Source organism: Rhinolophus ferrumequinum, chromosome 14 (assembly GCF_004115265.2).
Source record: "Rhinolophus ferrumequinum isolate MPI-CBG mRhiFer1 chromosome 14, mRhiFer1_v1.p, whole genome shotgun sequence".
Lineage (NCBI taxonomy): Eukaryota > Metazoa > Chordata > Mammalia > Chiroptera > Rhinolophidae > Rhinolophus > Rhinolophus ferrumequinum.
The window spans coordinates 67,365,564-67,385,953 of record NC_046297.1 but is presented as its reverse complement, the minus strand read 5'-3'; the positions used below and the strand labels follow the sequence as shown (position 1 = coordinate 67,385,953).

Genomic DNA, 20,390 nt, shown 5'->3' with positions numbered 1-20,390 from the left:
GCCCCCACTCCCACCCCACCCTGTTCACCTGGAGAGAACCTCTGTGTCCCTCACAGACTCCTGTGGTGTCTGCATCAGCCCAGGGCACTCGCAGATAACAATTTGCAGTGCCCCGTTTACAGGTGAGGAAGGCTTCCAGAGATCACCCAGCTGGCGAAACAGAAGGGCTGGAACCCTCAGAGGGAGAGCCCTGCCTCGTGTGGTGTTTGTCTTGCCCTGCCCTGCCTGGAAACATGCCTGCACTTGCCACCAGGTCCAGCCTTGGTCTCTCTGAGACCCCAGGGGAGCAGCCAGCCTTTTCAAAGCCCGCCTCTCACCACTGCATTTTAGCAGGACATAAAAGGGCACCTGTGTGGTTTGAAGCAAAATGGGCAGAACAAGAGGTTTGGAAAGTGCTGTGTTCTCCAAGTGGGAGGCCTTTTTTGATGGCAGCTGGGGACAAGATGTGCAGTCTCCTGCCCCCAGCCCTTAGGAGCTGAGGCAGAACGGCTCCCTCCCTGGGGCATTCCTGGCCAGGAGGCTGAAGGTATGCACCGTCCTGGGGTTGTGCACCATCCTGGGGCAGGGTGGGGGGTCAGCTTCCCTCCCTCCTGCCCGACTTGCCTCCTTCATTGACTAGAGGGTGAGTGGCAGTTGTGAGTGCTTTGCGGAGAGGGGGCTGTGGGACTAGGGCTGAGTCCCATCGCCTGTGTGGACGCACCTGTAGGGGAGGTGAGGGGCTCCATCCAGGGCCGCGGCTGTGAGACCAGCTCAGACTAACACTGAGAAGTAGCTACTGAGCATGAAGAGACAGGGCTCTGTGGCTGCGCTGCTCAGACCACCTTTAGCTTCACTCTTATGCAACACAACCCTGGGCCAAGCGGCTTAACCTCCCTGGGCCTCCATTTGCTCCTCTGTAAAATGGGTGTATTAGTATTCAGTGAGTTAACAGGAATAAAGCTCTCAGAGCAGCAATTAGAGCACCTGAAAATGTCCATTCTTAATGGGATTAACATAGAGATGGGAGCAGATAGGCTACAGGCCCCCCCCCCCCCCGCTGGGGCCAAAGCTCTTCACTCACATTCCATCCTCTCAGCAGTCCTAGGAAACACATCTTGGTTTCTGTTTTGCACAGAAGGGCAGGGTGTGGTTTGGTGTGGTCAGGTGACTTCTCCAAGGTCACACAGTTAATGAGGCTTTGGAGTTGCAGCTCCCATCGTCGTCTTCCCATTGTACATCTGGACCTGAGTTCTCTGCCTCCATCCACTGCTGACCAGGTGAATGACCCTGAAGGGTGGGTCCTTTAACTTGGCTGAGTCCCCTCTGGCCAGTAAGTGCTGGATGATGAGGCGTCTCGGTAACCGCTAATGACACAAGGCGGGAAGCGCGGCGGGGACCCGTGAAGCCTCAGCGAGGGAGAGAACCTTCTGGGTGTTCCCATTCCTACCTGGTGTAAAATACTGACACCACAGGGGTGGGCATCACTGCAGGCACAGCCAGTGCCGTGCAGGCTTGGACTCTGGGTTGAATCTCGGGTCCCTCACTCTCCATGGCTCTTGAACAAGGGCCCTCCGCCTCCATATTCAAGAGGAAGCAGCACCGCTGGCACTGCTGTTCTGAGGATGCAATGAGCACCTGGGGGAGGTGCCCGGCTCGATGCCTGGCACACCATGGTGGACATTAGGGATGGGCCCCAAACCTCCTTTGCCGACATGCATTTGCATGGGTTTCTCCAGGACTCAGCAGCGGTGGGTGCAGATGGGGAGATGTCAGTGCTCATAGCTCACGCTCTCTCTGGCTCCAGCCTCCTACCCCGTTGTCCAGGCTCTGGGGACTGACGCCTCCCGTGGTGTGCCAGGTCTCTGCTGGCCTCTGCGCTCTTGCCCTGCTCGCTGAGCCGCTGCCCAGGCTGCCCTGTGCTCTCCTGTCTCCTGCCCCGCGCCTCTCCAGGGCTGCCTGCTCCCAGCTGCTCTGAGAGCTCCCTGGCCCCGTGATGTGACCCCTGCCCATGTGCTCCAGGCGCCCAGGCTCCCAGCCTTCTCGGTGGACCTCCCAGCAGTGCCATGTCCATGGGGCACGGTCTTTCCTGAGTCCAGGGCTCAGGAAGGGGATTGGCTTGGCCCAGCGTGCTGCGGTGCCTCCTTCTAGGGAGCTGCCCTTCCTCTTCCCCACTTAGGGCTCCGGGGGGCTGGTCCAGGGCAGTTTTACCCCAGCGACCCCAGGAGACGCCATGAAACCCTCCAACCCTTGGTGTCTGGGATGGTTCATGCCGGATACGTGTTTGTTGTCTGGGGCTCCCGTCTATCTTAGAACCGCACGGGGACCGGGCTCCTCACCCAGTTGAGGCTGGGTTTATCCTGAGGTCTGAATCCCACTTTGGGCGTCACCGGAAATTGTCTCCCAAACCTTTCAGGAGCCCTCTGGATGCCTCTGTGAATCCAGAAGGTTTAAAATCTTCCCATGGACATCAGGGGGCCTGGGAGGAAAGTTATCTCTTTAAGTCTCATGTCAACTGTCTAAACTCCTGCTCCAGACCCCTGGGCCCCAGCATCTCACTCATTCATAAGCTCCTTAGAACCAGGGACAGACCCCTGATGTGGGAGTGGAGTGCAGTTCATAGTTCTGAATGTCTTTCCAGTGTCATGACTTCTGTCCCATCCAAATCAGGAAAACCTTTCTCTTTTTTTCCCACCCCCTGGGGACACCTGTCAGCCTGGATGTGCGTGCTATGCGACTCCCTAAATTTCTGACCACATTTCACGCTTCGGATGTTATGTGGATGTCTTAGGACTCTGACTGAGCACCCCTCACTCCACACACATAAGGAGATTTGTGGATTTAAATTCCTTTTGTGCAGCTCCAAGTAGGAAAATGTATCCAGCTCTTTGTCATATGGCCCTGATCCTGGTTAATCGTGTTTCTTGCGGGCGCTTCTCCAAACCCCCCGTTCTGAACCTCCAGTCGTGCTGCAGGGAACCTTTGCTTTCTTTTCCAGCTCCCCACAAAGGAGCACATGAGAGGTACTAGGGTGAGTCCAGGGGGATTTGCACGTGCAAGGAAGGGCTCTCCTAGCCTGCCAGCTCTTTTTGGGTGGGGGGCACCTGGGCAAATGGTCAACTCAGTGCAGGAAGGAGTGGGGAAACTGAGGCCCCCAAGGAGACGGGCTTCCCAAGACACCAAGATGGAGACGAGACTACTGTGTAGACTCTAGGGGCGTCCTGCATACCCCCGGCCGTCCAGCCTCCATATGCTGCTCACAGACTATCAGTGGGTCCCCGTCGCCTTCATCCCAAAGTCCACATTCCTAAAGACTTCCATGACCTGGCCCCGCCCACCACCACCCACTGAAGGGCACCCCCTTTTCCTTAACTGTGCCAGGTGCCCCCATCACCACCGCCACCATCCTGTGCTTTGGGGAGCTCCTGGTGTACCCCATCCCCTCCGCTCTCCTCCGTCAGTGTCAGCGCCCCCATCTCTAAGGTCCGTCTCCATGGCCACCTCCCCCTTCCCTCACCCTTCAGTTGTCACTAATCCGCCACTGCCAAATCACTGTTGTTCCCTCCTTGGAGGTGCAGAGAGTTACATGGACGAACCGCTGTGTCCTCTTCTCAGGCCTCCCCTCATGGAGGCTGGATTTCTCCCGGATGATGTTTCTGGAAGAACTGGCTTGGCTGCTGCTGTGGCCCTTCCTCCCTGACCCGGGGAAGAAGGAGCCAACAAGCGGGTCCAGATCTGGGCTGGACTGCAGGAGCACAGCTGCCAACTTCCTGGGTGACTCAGCGGGCGGAGCTGAGCTGGAGCGAGATGACCAGGGAGAAAACAAAACAAGGAAAGGAGAGCTCCTGCTCGGCCCCGAGCTGGGCCACACGCAAACCCCGTGTTGTGGCAGTGGTCACCGTCCCTCTCCTACAGCTTAGACACCAGGCTCAGGGCAGGGAACACCCCCCACCCAGACACCGCTTGCTGGGCTCTGCCTTGGCTGGAATGCCAGCTCCTTAGGCAGGTCACTGGACTAGGGTGGGCCTCTGTCCCCGCCTCTGGAGGATGGGGATAGCACTTAGCACAGGCTCCATGAGGCCTTGGGCTCAGGCAGTTTGATCCCCTGTTGTGCTTAGGGCGGTGACTAACAAAGGGAAAGCCCTCCACAAACCGTGTCTGTCCTTCCGGTTCATAGATGAATTAGTGCTCTGTGCGGCCACCTGAGAGGTAGGGACAGTTTTTCTCCTCGTTTTACAGATGAGGGACTTGAAGCTCAGACAGCCCATGTAACGTCCCTGGGGTCATCGGCAAAGGGCTCGGTGTGTTTCGGATTTCCTCTGCAGGGCCCCACCCCTGGCTGCGGCATCCAGACCAACCCCCAGGCCTCTGCCTGCTTTTTCTTCAGTCATTTTCAATCCGTGACGCCTTCTGAGCTTCCCCTGAGACGTGCCATGCCAAGGGAGCCGCGTACATCTTGTAGTTTGGGGCCTGGCTCTTCTCTGAGCTCTGTCAAACTTGTACTGTGTGGGGCAGAGATGGAAGAGGGTAAGGGTGTTAGATGGTACTCCGTGTAGGAAGATAGAAACCACTGGAGGGGTTTTAGTAATGAAACCCAACAGGCAGGAGCACTCACGACAGGCCAGGCGCCACTCAGAGCGCGTCACCTGCACTGCCTCGTGTCCTCCGCACAGCCCTGTGAGGTCGGTACCAAGCGTATGGAGGAAGAAACTGAGGCAAAGCTTCAGGCAGAAGGATTCGATTCGGGGATGCTTACAGAGGTGTTGGAACGGTGACCAGAGGCAGACCAGACTGCAGCTGCAACCCGCCGACCTGTTCATTTGTCCCTTTCCCTCCCACGATCTGCTCACTCTGCTGGTGTGAGGAGATTTTCCCAGGCACCTCTGGCGCCTCTCTGGGCCCCTCCCTCTTCACCAGATGTGCCAAGCCCCTGACATGTGCAGGATGCCATACCAGGCTCCAGGCACATAGGGTGAGAGAGGAAAGGCACCGTGGGTTTCACGTCCAGCTAGGGCAGAAGCTTGTGTCAGAAGAATTCTTTCCCCGAGGATAATAACAAGTGGGAAAGATAGCAGCCCAACTCGGAAGGCCTTGGAGAGCAACCAAGGCAGACAGGGCTTGCGGGGCGAAGATCCCAGACAGAAGGGAAGTGAGTGGGGGTGAGCCTGATACTCCCTGCCACCTTCCTGCACCTAGGATATTCTGGCTCACAGAAGGGTCCAGAGCACAGGCTGAGAGCAACAGCTCAGTGGGGGGGGGGGGGGGCTGTCATACAAGGCTGGGGAGTAAAACAAAATAAAAAGTACAGTTCAGGACTCAGCCAAAACCTAAGGAACCAAGAACCTGGAGCAAAGGGAACCACAAAGAAGAGTCATTATTTCTGCATCGCTTTTTCCTCTGAAGGCATTTGCCAGTATTTAAGGTGCGTGGGACCAGAGCCGACAAAACCAAGCCAAAAAGAGCAGCCAAGCCTAAAAGGCTAGACTGAGCTTTTGGCAATCTGCCAGTGCAGGGCAGACAGAAATTGGAGATGCCATCCTGCAAAGAAGAGGTGCTTTGGTAGGCATCCCAGCTATGCTTTGGGAAGGGCTACACCCTATCCGCAAGGGGAAACCAGAAATGACCAGTCGTCATAGGTGACTAAGGTACAGCTCCTGGCATCCCGTCACCAGCTGGAACAAGATAATGTGCCCCTTCTCTACCTGCCCACCAGGAGAAAACAACTTCCTCTCTGAATAAGGACAGCCTCATCCAGAGACTCTGCGTTTTTGTCACACACAGTATTCACAGTTACCATGCCACGGGACAGCACCAAATGACCAAAGAAAGAGAAAGAGAGAAGACAGACCACAGAAATAGACCCAAGATGGGGAACTTCTCCAGAAAACTGGAACTTACACAAAAATTACTCAGGTCGAATTTCTAGAACTGAAAAATACGGGGATGGAAATGAAGAACGTAACATACCATTCAAACAGATTAGACACAGCAGAAGAGGACAAAGTAGCATCCAGCTAAGACGTCGGAAAGAGAACAGAATTCAATCCCAGAGAAATGTCAAGAAAGGAAATCATGAAGACGAGAGCAGGCATTGATTAAGTAGAAGGATGCGCCGTGGCTATGTCGAAAGATCCAGGCAGGGGCAGAAGCTTGTGTCATCATGCTGGCTCTGCCTCCGTCTCGCTGTGTGACCTTGGACACGTCACTTGTCTTCTCTGCACTTCAGTTTCCCTTTTCGGGGGAATAGGCATGATTACCGAACCGCCCCAGTTGGTGTGAAGATCACCGGGAGGCAACTGTGGCAGCTCTTTAGGAGAAGTGCTAATATCACCGCCAACCTGCAGTCATTTCACCAAGGACCACACTGGGGGCGCTATGTGAGGAGCTGGGAGCCACCCCAGCCTTGGGATAACGACTGCACAGTTCAGCAGGCATTTGTTACACGTCCAGAAACCCACACAGTCCATTCTTTGGGCTTCCCAAGCATTTGAGACAATTCTCCTCTCAGTGACTGGTAATTGCCACCGTGACCGTATTGCCAGGGGCGCTTGTCTTTATTCGGGATCCTCCTTCTTAGGGAAATCCGTGTGGAGTCCTTGAAAGGGCTCTGACATTTGTCAACATTGTGCCTCTGGTGACCTGTCACGTACACGTTCTCTGTGCCTCCTACAGCACTTTGTTTTGTGGCCCTGAAATGGCCGTAGTGCTGCAGACAGCTGGCGAGCTGTGTTCTCTCCCCATCCCTCTTCTCTTCCTCTTTGTTTTGGGGAGGTGTGGCCGGCCTCTCCCCACACGCTTGGCACAGAGATCCTTGGCCCGTGGCGTCTTGGCCTGGGTTCCATTTCGGGAGCCAGGGCTGGCGTCCCCCATGGTTGCCGGCGGCCTCACGTAATAGGGTACAGAGAAGTCACGCATTCCTCCTTTCTTCCCTGGGGCCAGGGAAGGGGTGGAGGGGTGTTCTTGATTTTCCACTGCAGTTTTCCCCCGTGCTTTTGAAAGTGCTAATTGATACCAGCTCAGCTGGTAGGTGTTATCCAACAAGCACCCTGCCTTGGTGATGTGGCTTCCAGAGTGACGGGAGGAGGGTGTCACTGTCCCCCTGATTCTGCTGTCCCAACTCTCATCCCACCCATAGCATCAGCTGACAGCGTTCCTAGGTCTCCCGGGGAGCCTACCCTCTCACCCAGAATCTTACAGTCAGTCATCTGTTTCAGTGAACTTACCTCTGCCCTTGGCATTGGGAGACACAGGGAGAGCTTCATGGGCCCTGCTCCTCACAAAGACAGATGTGGTGAGACCGTGTCACTCCCTTAGCGGAGACCCTCCCATGGGCTCCGTGTCACTCAGACAAGACTTAGCCTTGATAATGCCTTCCACAATGGCACCCCCCACACCCACACACAGGCCTGTTCCTCTCTGGTCCCACCACCTGCTTCTCTCTTCCATGCTGATCCAGGCACATCAGTCCCCTTTCTCCCAGAGGCCCTGGGACCTTAGACGCTTAGGATGCTCCCACCTGGATTCTTGCATCATGTATCCCAACCATCTAGCCCAGTGCCTGGCACAACACAGGGCCCAGCAAATACGACGTGAGCGAATTGGATGAATGGCTAGATCTTGCTTGATTGACAGCGCTGAGAAGTAAGCAGAATCTCTCTTATCAGCCCCCTTTTCCAGTTGCAGGAATGGTTCAGAGAGATTTGATAACTTGTTCACGGTCACGCAGCAAACGGTACGGTCTGGTGAAAATCAGTCTTCTGAGTCTTGGTATGCACTTGCTTGCTTAGATTCTCTCCTCTGAATTGGCGGCCCTTGCCTGCCTTTCATTCACTTCTGTATTCTTTCATGCCGTGTGTGTGCCAGGTGTCGTGCTCATGCCAGGGATGGGCGGCCTCTCTCTGGGAGTCGGTGCCAGCTGAGCCCTAAAGAACGACTAAGAGCCAAGCAGGGTAGGGTGGCTTTTCTAGACAGTGGGGATAGCCTGGGCAGGAGCCCAGAGGCAGGAGCACCTGTGACCTGGGGGTCAGTCATGCTGCTTCAAGTTACAAGTACTCTGCTTTACACAATAAAGGGGATTTATTCTCTCATGTTACTGAAAGGTCAAAATGTAGTGTAGGGTGCAGGTACGGCTAGATCAGGGGTTTCACACTGTTTGCCTGGCCCTGTTCAACAATCACCTCTTCCACATGAGCTAGCAAAATGGCTAGCACAACTCTGACTTCCACATTCAAACGTCAGAGTGGCCAGAGCAAAAGAAAGGTTCTGCCCTCCCTACAAATGTCGGGGGTTTTACTCTGATTGGATGGAATTAGGACATATTCCCATCCCTGGAGCAATTGCCATGGTAAGAGGGGTTGGGAACAACATCCTGGCCAAGTTAAGTCAGAGCCTACCCTTGAAGGTTAATTTAACTCAAATGGCAGAGTTGCTACTTGACGGAGGGGCCGGGGGTAGCTGGAAGGGACAACTACGGACGCCGTTGGGTTCTAAATACAAGCCAGTTGTTGTGAAAAGTGGAAAATGGAGCCGTAGGCCAATCAAAATGACCTGAGGAATTCCAAAATGCTGAGGCATTGAGGGAGCTATAGGAGGTTGCAATAGTCTTTGTGTCTCTAGGAAGGCACGGTGGATTTCATTTGGTTTCTAAGCAGCCCCTCTTTCTACCAAAAGGTAATTAATCTCCCTTCAACTGTCACTTTCTTGGAAAAAATATATCCTGCTCATCAGTGAGCAACAGGTTGAAGACAGGGAGGAATTGATCAGACATAGAGCAATGGGGACATAGTCCAAGCAAAGAACAAAGGAGTCGTGATCAAGTGCAGAGTTGTGAGCACGGTTGTTCCCTGTAGAAGGTGGAAGACGTCGGTGAAGTCTGGGGACTTGGTTACGGGCATCTGAGGGGTTTCTGTTTGCTTTCTTTGATTAAATATACTCCCCTTTCTCTATATCCCTCCAACTAAGGTCATCTGAAGACCAGTTCGCAGACGGGGTTCCTCCAGAGCAGAGCCCCCCATTCCTGGTGTCCCAACCCCTCCAGGTTCATGGAATCAGGGCTGTGGGTCTGGATTCAGCTATGGGTCTGCTTCCTCCTTTCCCCGTGACCTTAGGCAAGTCACATATCTCTCTGAATCTCACTTTCTTCCAAGGACAAACCGGGAAACCCCTATCATCTAGCTGGTGGTATGCATTGAGGAATATCTGCGGAAATAGCTCTGTATGAATGTGCCATAATGTCCAGCTCCTAGTGGATCATCCAAGAATATCCATTCTTTGAAAATGGAAAATTAAAGGTTAGCAATTGCCTAATAGGAACCAGAAGCTCAGCATCTATCATTTTATGTTACCTTCATAGTCATTCTGTAAGTGGAGGTATTACTATCCCATTTTACAGAAAAGGAAACTGAGGGCCGGGAAGGTTGAATACCTTTCCCAAGGACACACAGCTGGTAAACCAGAACTTGAACCTGGGTCATGTAAGGCCCATATTGTGGGACTGAGACTAAGTGGCAGAGTTTGGATGCTGGGCGAGGCGGAAGCTAGGACACCCCCTAAGCATATACCCTTTTTGTTGTTGAAGTCAGAATCCAAAAAGAGTGAAAGAGAGAGAAAGTAGTGTGTACTTAGCAACCTCTCATTGTGTACACGTGTCGTTGACTCAGTTCCCAAACTTTGATTGAATGCTTAAATGTACTAGGTTCTGGTTGCAGGAAAGATGGGTGGGACACGTTCTGTGTCCCTTAGGAGCCTTGCAGAATAGGTGTTGACATCCCATTGTATGCGTGCACACACCCAGGCTCAAGAGGGTAAATAAGTCGTCCCTAGCCATCTGCCACGTGGGCTTGACAACAGAGCAGAAGATAATGGAATTCATCCCAGAGCAGGTGGGGACAGAGAAATGTGTACATATATTTTTATAATAAGGTAATAGAATTTCATCCTGTTTTCTTCTCCCTTTTCTGTGCAGATGACAGACAACCCTCAGTGCCTTCATTAAGCTGCCGAACCGCCACGTCTCTGGTGACAGCATGGACAGACTGAGTTCTAATTAAGGATCATTGCACACCATCCTTTCCAGAGGACGGTGAAAAGAGAGCTTCTCTCTGTCCTGCACCGTGAACCTTCTTTCCAGGTCCTCACCCCTCGGGGACCCAGGACTGTCACAAAGATTAATTAGCCCTCAGCCCCTTTGGATGGGAAAGGAAGTCACCTGTATTAAGTTTGATTAACATTTCGTCAAGAGACGTTATCGGCTATTCAAGGAATGCTGACGAAGCTGGCTACTTGATTTCCGGAAGAGACACATTTTATGCAAAAAGAGCCATCTCACTCAGAGTGGTCCACTTAGCCTCTGAGTATCACAGGGTGATGTCCGGTGCACCGGGGTGGCTATCACCCAGCGGAAGTAAAATCGGCCATCGCAGGCCTTGAGGGCCCCTGGGAATCCCTGCCTTGCCTTGTGACCCAGCCTCCATCTCTGGGGTTTTTCTTTCAAGTTCCTCCTCCGTTAGGCGTGATTTCCTGCAGCCCATCACAGGAAAGCAGAAACTGGCAGCCATGAAGAGAAGGACCGTCAAACTGCTCACCTTCTTCGTCCTCTTCATCTTCCTCACCTCCTTCCTCCTGAACTACTCCCACACCGTGGTGACCCCCACCTGGTTCCCCAAGCAGATGGTCATCGAGTTCTCGGAGAACCTGAAGAAGCTTATCACCTACTCGCACAGGCCCTGCACCTGCGCCCGCTGCATCGGAGAGCGAAAGGTCTCGTCCTGGTTCGATGAGAGGTTCAACTGGTCTGTGCAGCCGCTGCTGACGGCGCAGAACGCGCTCTTGGAGGAAGACACCTACAGCTGGTGGCTGGTGAGAGCTGGCGCTGAGTGCGGGGCGGGCGGTGAGCGCATTGTGGGATTCACAACATCGGGCCTTCGTTCACTCAAAAATGGTTTGTTGAGGGTCTACCATGAATAAAGCAGAACATCCTGTGAGGACGTTCTGGTCCTGAGCACCCCGAGTGGTGGGGCACCAAGGGCCCCTTCCTGGTGGGGCTCCCCGAGGAGGTTCCCGCCGGGGAGCTTGGCTGTGGCCACGCCCCCAGGAGTTCGCAGGCTCCTAGCCTGGGAGCCTGTTGGAAACGCAGGTTCCGGGGCGCAGCCCAGCCTGATTGAGTCCGGATCTACTTGGGGCTGCCCCCGGAGAGCTCACCAGAAGCAGGTTTGATCCTGGGTTATTGTTTCCTTTGTATGGTGGTTAAATAATATTCATCATCTTACCGTTTATATGTGTACATTTCAGTGGCGTTACATACATGCGGGGTTACCTCCGCGTCACCACTGTCTGTACCCAGCTCTTGTTCATCATCCCCCCAAACGCTCTGTGTGTAACTCCCCTCCCCTCCCCTTCCAGCCCTGGCATCCACCCCTCTAATTTCTGTCTCTGAATTTGATTTCTCTGGGTACCTCATACAAAGGGAATCATACAGTATCTGTCCTTCTGTGTCTGGCTTATTTCACTCAGCATAATGTTTTCACGGTCCATCCATGCTGTAGCAGATATCAAATTTTTCCTTTTTTTTTTATGGCAGAATGCTATTCCATTGTGTATATACTCCACATTTTGTAAGTCCATCCATCTCTCACATTTGGGGCCCAACAGCGGGGTGGCAGAGCCCCCCCAGCCAGAGGCAGCACAGCCAGGCTAACCTGTGTCCTTCTGTTCTCTGCCCACAGAGGCTGCAGCGGGAGAAGCAGCCCAGTAACTTGAATGACACCATCAAGGAGCTGTTCCAAGTGGTCCCTGGGAACATGGACCCCCTGCTGGAGAAGAAGTCCGTGGGCTGTCGGCGCTGTGCCGTGGTGGGCAACTCAGGCAACCTGAAGGAGTCCTGGTACGGGCCTCAGATTGACAGCCATGACTTTGTGCTAAGGTGAGTGCCCGGACTCTCCTCCCAGGCCCACACTGCGGAACCCAGGGACCGTGTACAGCTGAAGGTGGCATCTTAGCTCAGGGGCAGGATGTCACGTTTCCAGCCCTATTACTTACAGACGTACCTGGAGACCCCAGGCCTCTCACTGCACCCTCTGGCCTGTTTCTCCACCGGTGCTGTGCAGGATGGAGGTGGACGTTAAGTGCCTGCCTCTCTGGATACAGAAAGGAAACTGTACATGGAATGACCCCGGTAGGCAGGGAGCTTGGCACCGAGAAGCCTGGCGAGACGGCAAGATTAATTTGAAGATTCTCGTTTAGTCTTTAAAATCCATCCCATTTTGCAATCTAGGCCATAATATAACTAAATGCTTTTAACGTAAAACATATTTTCCTATCACCACATAAAACAGATATTCCAGGAAGATGTCCCGTGTCCCCCCTGGGTTTCTGGTAATCTCCACCGTACCGTTCACTCGACCCAGAGTCACAAGTGCCCCAGAGTGGGGCTAGTGATCCCCAGGCACCTTCTAAAATCTTCTGCTGCTTCTGTGACCTCTGACTTTGTTCTAAGAGCACTCAGCTGGCCTCTTGGAGCCTCAGCCTCCCTGGAGTTCAATGAATAGGAACATCCATGGTGAGGGGAAAGAGTCAGGTTCTGGGTCAGCAGACTTGACCTCCAAGCTGCCACGTGGCAGCACTCTGTCCTGGGACGTATTCTTTGACACTCAGATTTCTCCGGCCATGAAATAGGACCACAAAGTACCTCCTGGTCACGGATCCCATTAACCTTCAATGAGCTACGTCACTTGGCCACGGCAGTGCCTCACCCATAGTAGGTCATCAGGGGCAACGAGGGTTAGGCTCGCTTGAGATAATAGAAGAGGACAAAATAGCAAAAGCCTTTGAGCTGCATCTTCACTGTCTCCGTTTTACAGATGAGGAAACTAGAGGAAGGAGGGCGTTGGTCTGAGGTCACACCGCAGGCTGGCGGAGCTAAATCTGACTCCCAGAATCGGGGGCCATGGATACGATGTGTGTTCTTCTCTTCCCTCTCCTCCCAGGATGAACAAGGCCCCCACCGTGGGCTTTGAGGCCGACGTGGGAAGTAAGACCACCCACCATCTCGTGTACCCTGAGAGCTTCAGGGACCTGGCAGAGAACGTCAGCATGATTCTGGTGCCCTTCAAGACCCTGGACCTGCAGTGGGTGATCAGTGCCGTCACCACGGGCACCATCACTCAGTAAGTCCCCTCGGGGTGTCTGGATGGAGTGTCCTTAGCCTGGCCCCTCACTGCCTCTCCTTGCTGCGTGGGTGCCTCCCGGCCCCCCACCATGCTGTTCCCTGCACCACAGCCTTCCTCCCCGACAGTGCACCCCTCCTCATACGTTGTCCTGGAACGCACAAGCGAGCCCCACAGCTGACTGTCCGCTCTCCCTGGCCCCTCACCTCCCATCACTTTTAACACACCCGGGGCCCCAGCCTTCCTCCTCCTCAAGACCCCCAAATGGACCACTGCGGTGTGCTTCCCCGGGCACCCTGGAAATTCCTGGGAGGGGGCCCCACCGGAGAGGACTGAGCACGTCAGTTCCGACCCCTTCTTCGCTCTGCATTGCTCCTAATGACGACAGCCCCCTGCTTCTCAAACTACAAATGGCCCTGGTTGGGGTGGGGGCAGGTGGGGAGACGCGGTGGTGAGCACATCAGCTCTGCTTGAGTCACCAATCATGTGGGACTGGGAAAGCTCACACCTCCCGCGCGTCTGTTTTGTTCTGGGCACCGCACTTGGCTCTGAGCACATGTCGTCCGACAGTTCTCACCGTAGTCGTTATTATACCTCCGTCCTCCCAGGGAGGACCCTGAGGCTTTGCCTGGCATCGCACCCAAGGCTAGACTGTACACAGAGCCGTGCTTGCACCTGGGTCCGATTCCTCAGTCCCTACTCTTCCTGAAGAGAAGTGGCTTCAATCCAGACCGCCCTGAGTCTCCTTGTCTGAGGCCCCGTTAGGATTGGGGTGCAGGAAACTGGGAGCTGCACTCTCAGGAGAAGGGCAGTGAGGGAAGCTGGCTTGGGCAGGGAGGATCCCGGCGGCCTGCGCTCAGCTGCCCTCTCCTTCCACCTGGTCCCACGGGCTCTGGAGCATGAGTTGCACCAGGTGACCATTTATCTCGGGGGCACATAGAGCCTTGCAGATGAATAGGGAACAAGTGTGGACCTCATCAGCCAGCACCCCGTCAGTGGAGGTGGATGCTCTGGCCCCCACTGTGCTCCTTCAGGATGTGTGGAGGGCTTGGAGCAAGTCCCTCTTCTTAATGTCCCCGGGAGAAGGCACAAAAACAGCAGGTCCTCAAATTAGCCAAGATCGCCCTCTGGTGTCTAGAACAGGCCACTGCAGCAGGAGGCGGTTCCCCTGAGAAGGCGTGTGCCTCCCCTGCCTCACCCTCCCTCCCTCTGCAGTGCTGCTCCCAGAGCTGCCTGTAGGCAGCCCCGTCCCCTCCCCACATTAACCACCTGCTCTCTCCTCCCGCAGCACCTACGTTCCTGTCCCCAAGAAGATCAAAGTGCAAAAGAATAAGGTGAGTGGAGGCTCAGGGTGCTTGTCCCCCGAACTCCAGTTCATTTATGAGGCTCTGCAAGGCGGTAGAGAGAGCCTCGAGTCCTGCTGTGCCAGCATGTGGGGCCGAGAGTCTCTGGGCCCCCGGGCTGGTGGAGGCCGTAGCCCCCACTGGGTGTCCCTGCTGGACAGACCAACACTGGGAAGGTTTCTCCAAGGGGGTCCCCAGATCACAGCGTCACCTGGGAGACTGTCACGGATCCAGCCCTTCCCCACTGAATCAGAGACCCTGGGTTCTTAGAAGGCCTCCAGGGCTGCTGATGTGGCTGCAGCTTGAGAACCAACCACGTGAGCATCTCAAAGCCAGAGCTCACCTGCGTCTCCATAGTTCCATCTTCCCAGTGGGCCCTGGTATGGGGACCCACAGCTAGTTTCTGATGATACTGGAAATGAGTCCTCCTCGTGCTTCCAGCACCTGCCTTTTGTGGGGGGGCCACACTGCCCAGAGGAGAAGCCACATGTGACCCCGCAGGGCTGAGCCAGTGGAAGGGACAGCCGCTCAGAGAGCCAGTCTTGAAACCAGGCTGAGAGCTGAAGAGTTCACCTGCATCGTGTATCATCCCCCTCCAGTCCTTTCCCAGGGGCTGGGTTAGGCTCCCTGCACGTGCCCAATCTCTGCTGCCTGAGCAGTCCCCTTGCTGTCCTCGAGGCAGCTGTGGGTGGTAGGACCAAGTCCACCCCTGATACCAGGACACCCCCAGCTCTGCCACTGCTGGCTGTGTGACATGGAGCACGTTGCTAAGCCTCTCTGAGCCTCGGTTTCCTCACCTGTAACATGAGGAGAGGGAAAGCTACACACGGATTCACTTCATGGACTGGAGATCATTCCGGCCCACACCAGGTGGAGCGGGTGGCTCAGTACCTGCGTCCCCTGCAGTGACAGCGGTGTCCTTGTCCCCACCTCATGCTGTTCCCTGCAACCTCCTCCTAAAGCCTCACATCTCACTCCCTGGCCGTATTTGATTGTTATCCAGGTGTCACCCTCTCAGGGAGCCGTCTCACAGCAGGGCTTGATCACCTTTCTCAGCTCCATTTCTCTCCATAGGCCCGTAGTTCCTTTTCTAGCATCTCCTGTCTCTTGATGATTTAGGTCACTGTCCGTCTTTTCCCACGAGAGCATAAGCCGCACGAGTGCAGGGGTATTAGGTCCGTTCGCCGGTATAGCCCCCAAGAGGTAGGAGTGTGGTCTCCTTCACCCGCCGCCTCCCACGTGTTCCCCTCCCGCAGATCCTGATATATCACCCGGCCTTCATCAAGTACGTCTTCGACAGCTGGCTGAAGGGCCATGGGCGGTACCCGTCCACCGGCATCCTCTCGGTCATCTTCTCCCTGCACATCTGTGATGAGGTATGCCACCCTCCGCTGTGCCCACGCCGCCTCCCTGGGGACCAGGGCTTCTCCCTCCATGTTCCCAAGGGAGGCGGGGAGAGCATCTGGGGTCAGGCTGGCCTCCATCCTGACCCCAGGCCCCCGCGTAGCCCACCCCGCTGGAAGCTCCGATTCCTTATCTCCACGGTGGGTCTCTTCCACACGGTGCTTTAAGGAGCCATAGTGGTGTTCTGCCAGAAAGTTCTCAGGGTTCTGTGTAAGGCCGAGCCAGGACCAATGGGTAGAAGCTCAGACTTAGGGGCAAAATAAAGGAGCAGATCACAATAGGAGTCTTGTACAAGGCTGTCGTTTCTCTCTCGGTGGCTCCTTAGAATCCTCATAAATCTCAGCATCCAGGCCACACCCCGGGCCTACTTTCACTAGAATTTCTGAGAGAGAGAACCAGGCACCAGGGGTTCCACTGTCCACCCAAACTGAGAACCAGTGACCTTGGGAGGTGTGTGTTGCCCCTCGTGGACTGGCCTCGCCTTCTGCCAGGCGGGGCCAGGTTTCCATCCGTGCCCTGGAGTGTCCACTGCCGCCCTGGGCAGAGGAGCAGGAGACGGGCCGCAGGGCCCTTCACGCCCTCCCTGGCCCCGGGTTCAGGCAGGGCACCGAGCTGTCTTTGCTTCTCACGTGCAGCCCATCCCCACCCCCACCCGGCCGGACTCATGGTTAGAAATCTCAGGGAGGGGTCGAGGTTGCCAGGCATGTCCACCATCCCAGCCTCGCTTGTTCTGTCACCATCCCTGTCTCTTAGCCAGAAACCTGGGTTTTCCCTCCCAGAATCCATCTCTCCCTCTCCTCCTACCCCTCCCCCTGACCCCTCCAGCCAACTGGTCACGGACCCCATGGGGCGGTTCCGCCTCAGATAGGCTGCTCCACCTCCTCCCTCCTGCTCTGGGGCAGCCCATGTCCACGCCGGCACTGACTGAACGAGCTGCACTTGCCACAGAGCCGTCCCCTGCCCCTAGTCTGTCCCCACACCTCACATAGGTCCTGCACTCTGCAGCCCAGAAAGCATTTCTCTCCCTGGAAGCCCCTCCCTGTGTCCCTTCTTAACCATCTTCGACTCATTTTCCAAGACTCCAATGTCGTCTGCTCGGCCTAGCTCTCTCTGACCTCTCGGTCATTAGTCCCTCCCTCCTCTGGGCCCTGATATTAGCCCTGTCCCTCATGGGCCACTCAGCTGGTGCTTGACATGAATTATAAGTGCCGAGGGCCGAGGCCTGACTCCTGTGTCCCCAATTTGCCCAGCACCCACCCAGGTGGCCCTGAAAAAGGCGTCTGTCTGGACTCTGATGTATTTAGTGCAGTGCTTGGCTCCGAATAAACGCTCAGTAAATGTGTGTCACATGTAAGAAAGGCCCCCACTAACTGCCCAACGAGGGCCCCTGGACCAGATAAATATCAGCCTAAGGGAAGAAAAGAATCAGCTCCTATCATCTGCCTCGCTGGAGACATTACTCTTGGCCCCATTTTCCAGATGAGGAAAGTGAGGCCCAGAGAAGGGATCTGCCTCTTGCAGGATCTGCCGGCCAGTGGCAGAGCTGGGGTGTGCGGCAGCCTGCTGGGCGTCAGAGCACCACTCTCCACTCCATTCCATGCTCTCCCTCCCTAGCTCCTCAAGCCTTAGAGAGGAGGCTATACCTGCCCCAGAGGTGAGATCCAGCACCTTCGCAGCCACTCACGTGCCGTAGCTTCCCACTGTGCCATCAACATTAGACTTTTACTTAACTCAGTTTCGGCCTCACCAAGCCTTTGAGAGTTCCAGAAACCTAGAGAAGGGTTTCTGGGAGTCCTTGGAAATGGTGTTCACAGATTCTGGGAATGCCTGCAGGCTCCCTTTCTTCAAGGTCCTACCTGTTGCCCTGATGTCTGGTCTCACCTTTGCTTCACCCCCGTAGGTGGACTTGTATGGCTTCGGGGCAGACAGCAAAGGGAACTGGCACCACTACTGGGAGAACAACCCATCAGCGGGGGCTTTCCGCAAGACTGGGGTGCACGATGGAGACTTTGAGTCCAATGTGACAGCCACCTTGGAGTCCATCAACAAAATCCGGATATTCAAGGGGAGATGACGCTGCAAAGGGTTCAGGACGGCTGTACCGGAGCACACCTCTCGTGTCAGCCCCAGCTTCTCGTCGGAGCTGTCACCTTCCGCGAGCTTCCAGGGCCAGCCTCAGGGGTGTGCCCAGGTGCCCCTCTCAGCCTCTTGCATCCCAACATTTGACAACATCTACTCAGCAAGGTCACCAAGCCTTGCCAGGGTTTTAGAGCAAATCACAGAACTGGCGTGGGTGGGAAGACACGCTCAGTGCCGTCCCAGGGCTGAGGGAAGGTGGGGAGATGCGGGAAAGGTCCATTCTCCAAGCACATAGGTCATCTGGACTTTGGAGGCCGTGGGGCAGCAGATACTGAAGACTCCCAATGTTGTAAAGGAAAGGACAGTTTCCCAGGGAAAATGGGCAGAGACGTCCTTCTGCCGAGGAGCCCGGGGCTAACTCCCAACCCGGTTCTCGCTGGGACGTTTCTGAGTGAGGAGGGCCTCCAGGGCAGGGCCACGTGGCCCATGCCAGCCCTGGGGACGAGGTGACGCCTTTCTTTGCACGACACCTGGCCTGTCACGTGGTGTGACACGCCCATCTCTCCGTTTCTTCCCAAAGCTCGTGTGTGGTAGCCAGGAGAAGCTCCCCACCCTAAGGTCGTCATGCTGGCAAGGTTTCTGACTCCAGCAGACGTCTTCTTCCCAAGCTGATATGCTCTTGAGTCATCAATCCTTGTGGTGAAAATTATGGCTGAGAGCAGATCTGACTACTTCCATGTGCCTTCGTATTGGGGGAGAAATGCATGCATTGGCTGAAAGGAGGCAAAAGGCCCGGTTTGGGAAAAGGGACCCCTGGCAACGGCCCTCCTTGCTTCAAAGCTGGGGACATCTTTTGTAGTTTCCTGAGCCAGCTCCTGACTTGGAACAAAGCTCGGATGACACTCAACGCCTCTCAGAGGCTCATGAGCCATGGAACGTCACTCTTATTGTCACAGACTATTGGATTTGGTGCCTGTAACCTTCCAAGCCCATGCTCTGGGCCCCGTCCCTGCCACTGGCCACCTGCATGGTGTCCGGAGGGTTTGGGGACCATCCGAGGAATGTGACTGTCAGAGCGGGAGAAGTCATACCTCATCCTCTCACTCTTCCTCGTTCACCTTTCTGATTATTTATTGATTTTTCTGTTGTTGAATTCAGCTGACATCGTGTGCACTTTCTCACTCTATTGCTGGTTCCGGGATGCTAATTAAGTTAGCTCCTGCCCCACCTGGCAGCTGGGGAGTGGGGAGCTTAACACAAGCCTTATAGGAATCCTCAGACTCGGGGGTTGGCAGTACCTAGGGCTCGGGGGCTCATTGAAGGGCAGATCCTGGGGTGGCAGGTGGGTGGGTTTGTGGAACGCCCTGTACCTCCTTTCAGCCCCTCCTTCCTTTGTTTACCTTGTGAACTTGGATTCAGTCTCAGGCTACGACTCTCCGAAAACCTTAGGGCCAGGTGGGGAGTGGAGTCACAGGCAAAGGAGGACGTGGATGGTTGGCTCCAGTTACTGACATTTAATCAGAAAAAACCACTTTTCCTGTTGACAGCTTTTCCCAAAAGGCCGCTGCTGCTTTGAGGAGTTGTGACAGGCTCCTGGTGGGGTGTGAAGGCTGCCAGGGTCTGCGACCTCTGCTCCCTGTAGTGCTCTGGTCAGCCCTGCTCTCTCTGGCCTCAGTTTCTCCATATGCAAATGGGGGGCAGATGGAATTGTGGGTGCTCAGGGGCCACAGGTGGTGTCTGGCAGCTCATAAGAGTCCCGGGAAATTGCATGCCATGTTTAATTTTTCCTTGTCTGTACATATGAGCATTTTCCTGGGGAAAGGTTCCATAGCTTTTATTAGATTCTCAAAGATTCAGAATCCAGAAAGTGTTAAAAAAAATCCTGTTCCAGCTTTAAAATCCTCCCAAACCTAAGACCCTGTTCACTGATAAAGTCTTGTAAATTGTTGTGAAGTCAAATCCTAGAAGGACAGAGCTCATGGCAGAACTTGAGTTGAGGAACTCAACAAGCATCTGGTGGCTGGCTGATTAATCCAGGGGCAGACCTTGAGAAAAATGGGCACGGAGACAGGAAGCAATGTGGACTGACTCATGCACACTCTAATTTTCTTGCAAGCTGAGTCTGTTCAGGCAGGTCAGGTTCAGAGCGAGCAATCAGAGCTTCTGGGCTTTGCTGAGTCAGAGCAGGTCTTCACAGGGAGGAAGTGTCCCCAGCTGAGCTGCACGCTGCCTCGGTTGGCCATCTGGGCCCTCTCCCATCTCTTTCTCCCTCCCACTAGGCTGTTCAAGCTGTGGGATGTCTTTCAGCCCTCAGAATATCCAACTCTCCCATTTTACAGATGAGAAAAGCAAGGCCCAGAGAAGGGAAGTAATTTGCAAAAGTGAACCAGTTGTGACAGCACAAGTCCAACATTTTGAGCAAAAA

General features: G+C 54.9%; 1 protein-coding gene across 11 annotated transcripts in view; it reads left to right on the top strand.

Moving 5' to 3' along the window:
• The window catches only part of ST3GAL1 (ST3 beta-galactoside alpha-2,3-sialyltransferase 1), a 64,860-nt gene extending 45,015 nt beyond the window's left edge, over positions 1-19,845 (top strand). For 9 of the 11 annotated variants that reach the window (XM_033126144.1, XM_033126142.1, XM_033126143.1 and 6 more), the window contains 6 exons: positions 9,941-10,833; positions 11,700-11,896; positions 12,960-13,139; positions 14,428-14,473; positions 15,739-15,858; positions 17,787-19,845. In XM_033126144.1, coding sequence (XP_032982035.1) covers positions 10,531-10,833; positions 11,700-11,896; positions 12,960-13,139; positions 14,428-14,473; positions 15,739-15,858; positions 17,787-17,960 — 1,020 coding nt within the window. In that variant the 5' untranslated portion in view covers positions 9,941-10,530 and the 3' untranslated portion in view covers positions 17,961-19,845. Of the gene's footprint in view, positions 1-416; positions 527-4,215; positions 4,278-9,940; positions 10,834-11,699; positions 11,897-12,959; positions 13,140-14,427; positions 14,474-15,738; positions 15,859-17,786 lie in introns of those variants that run through there. The other 2 variants (XM_033126141.1, XM_033126148.1) reach the window with 2 other exon arrangements.
• Positions 19,846-20,390: the final 545 nt, after the last annotated feature.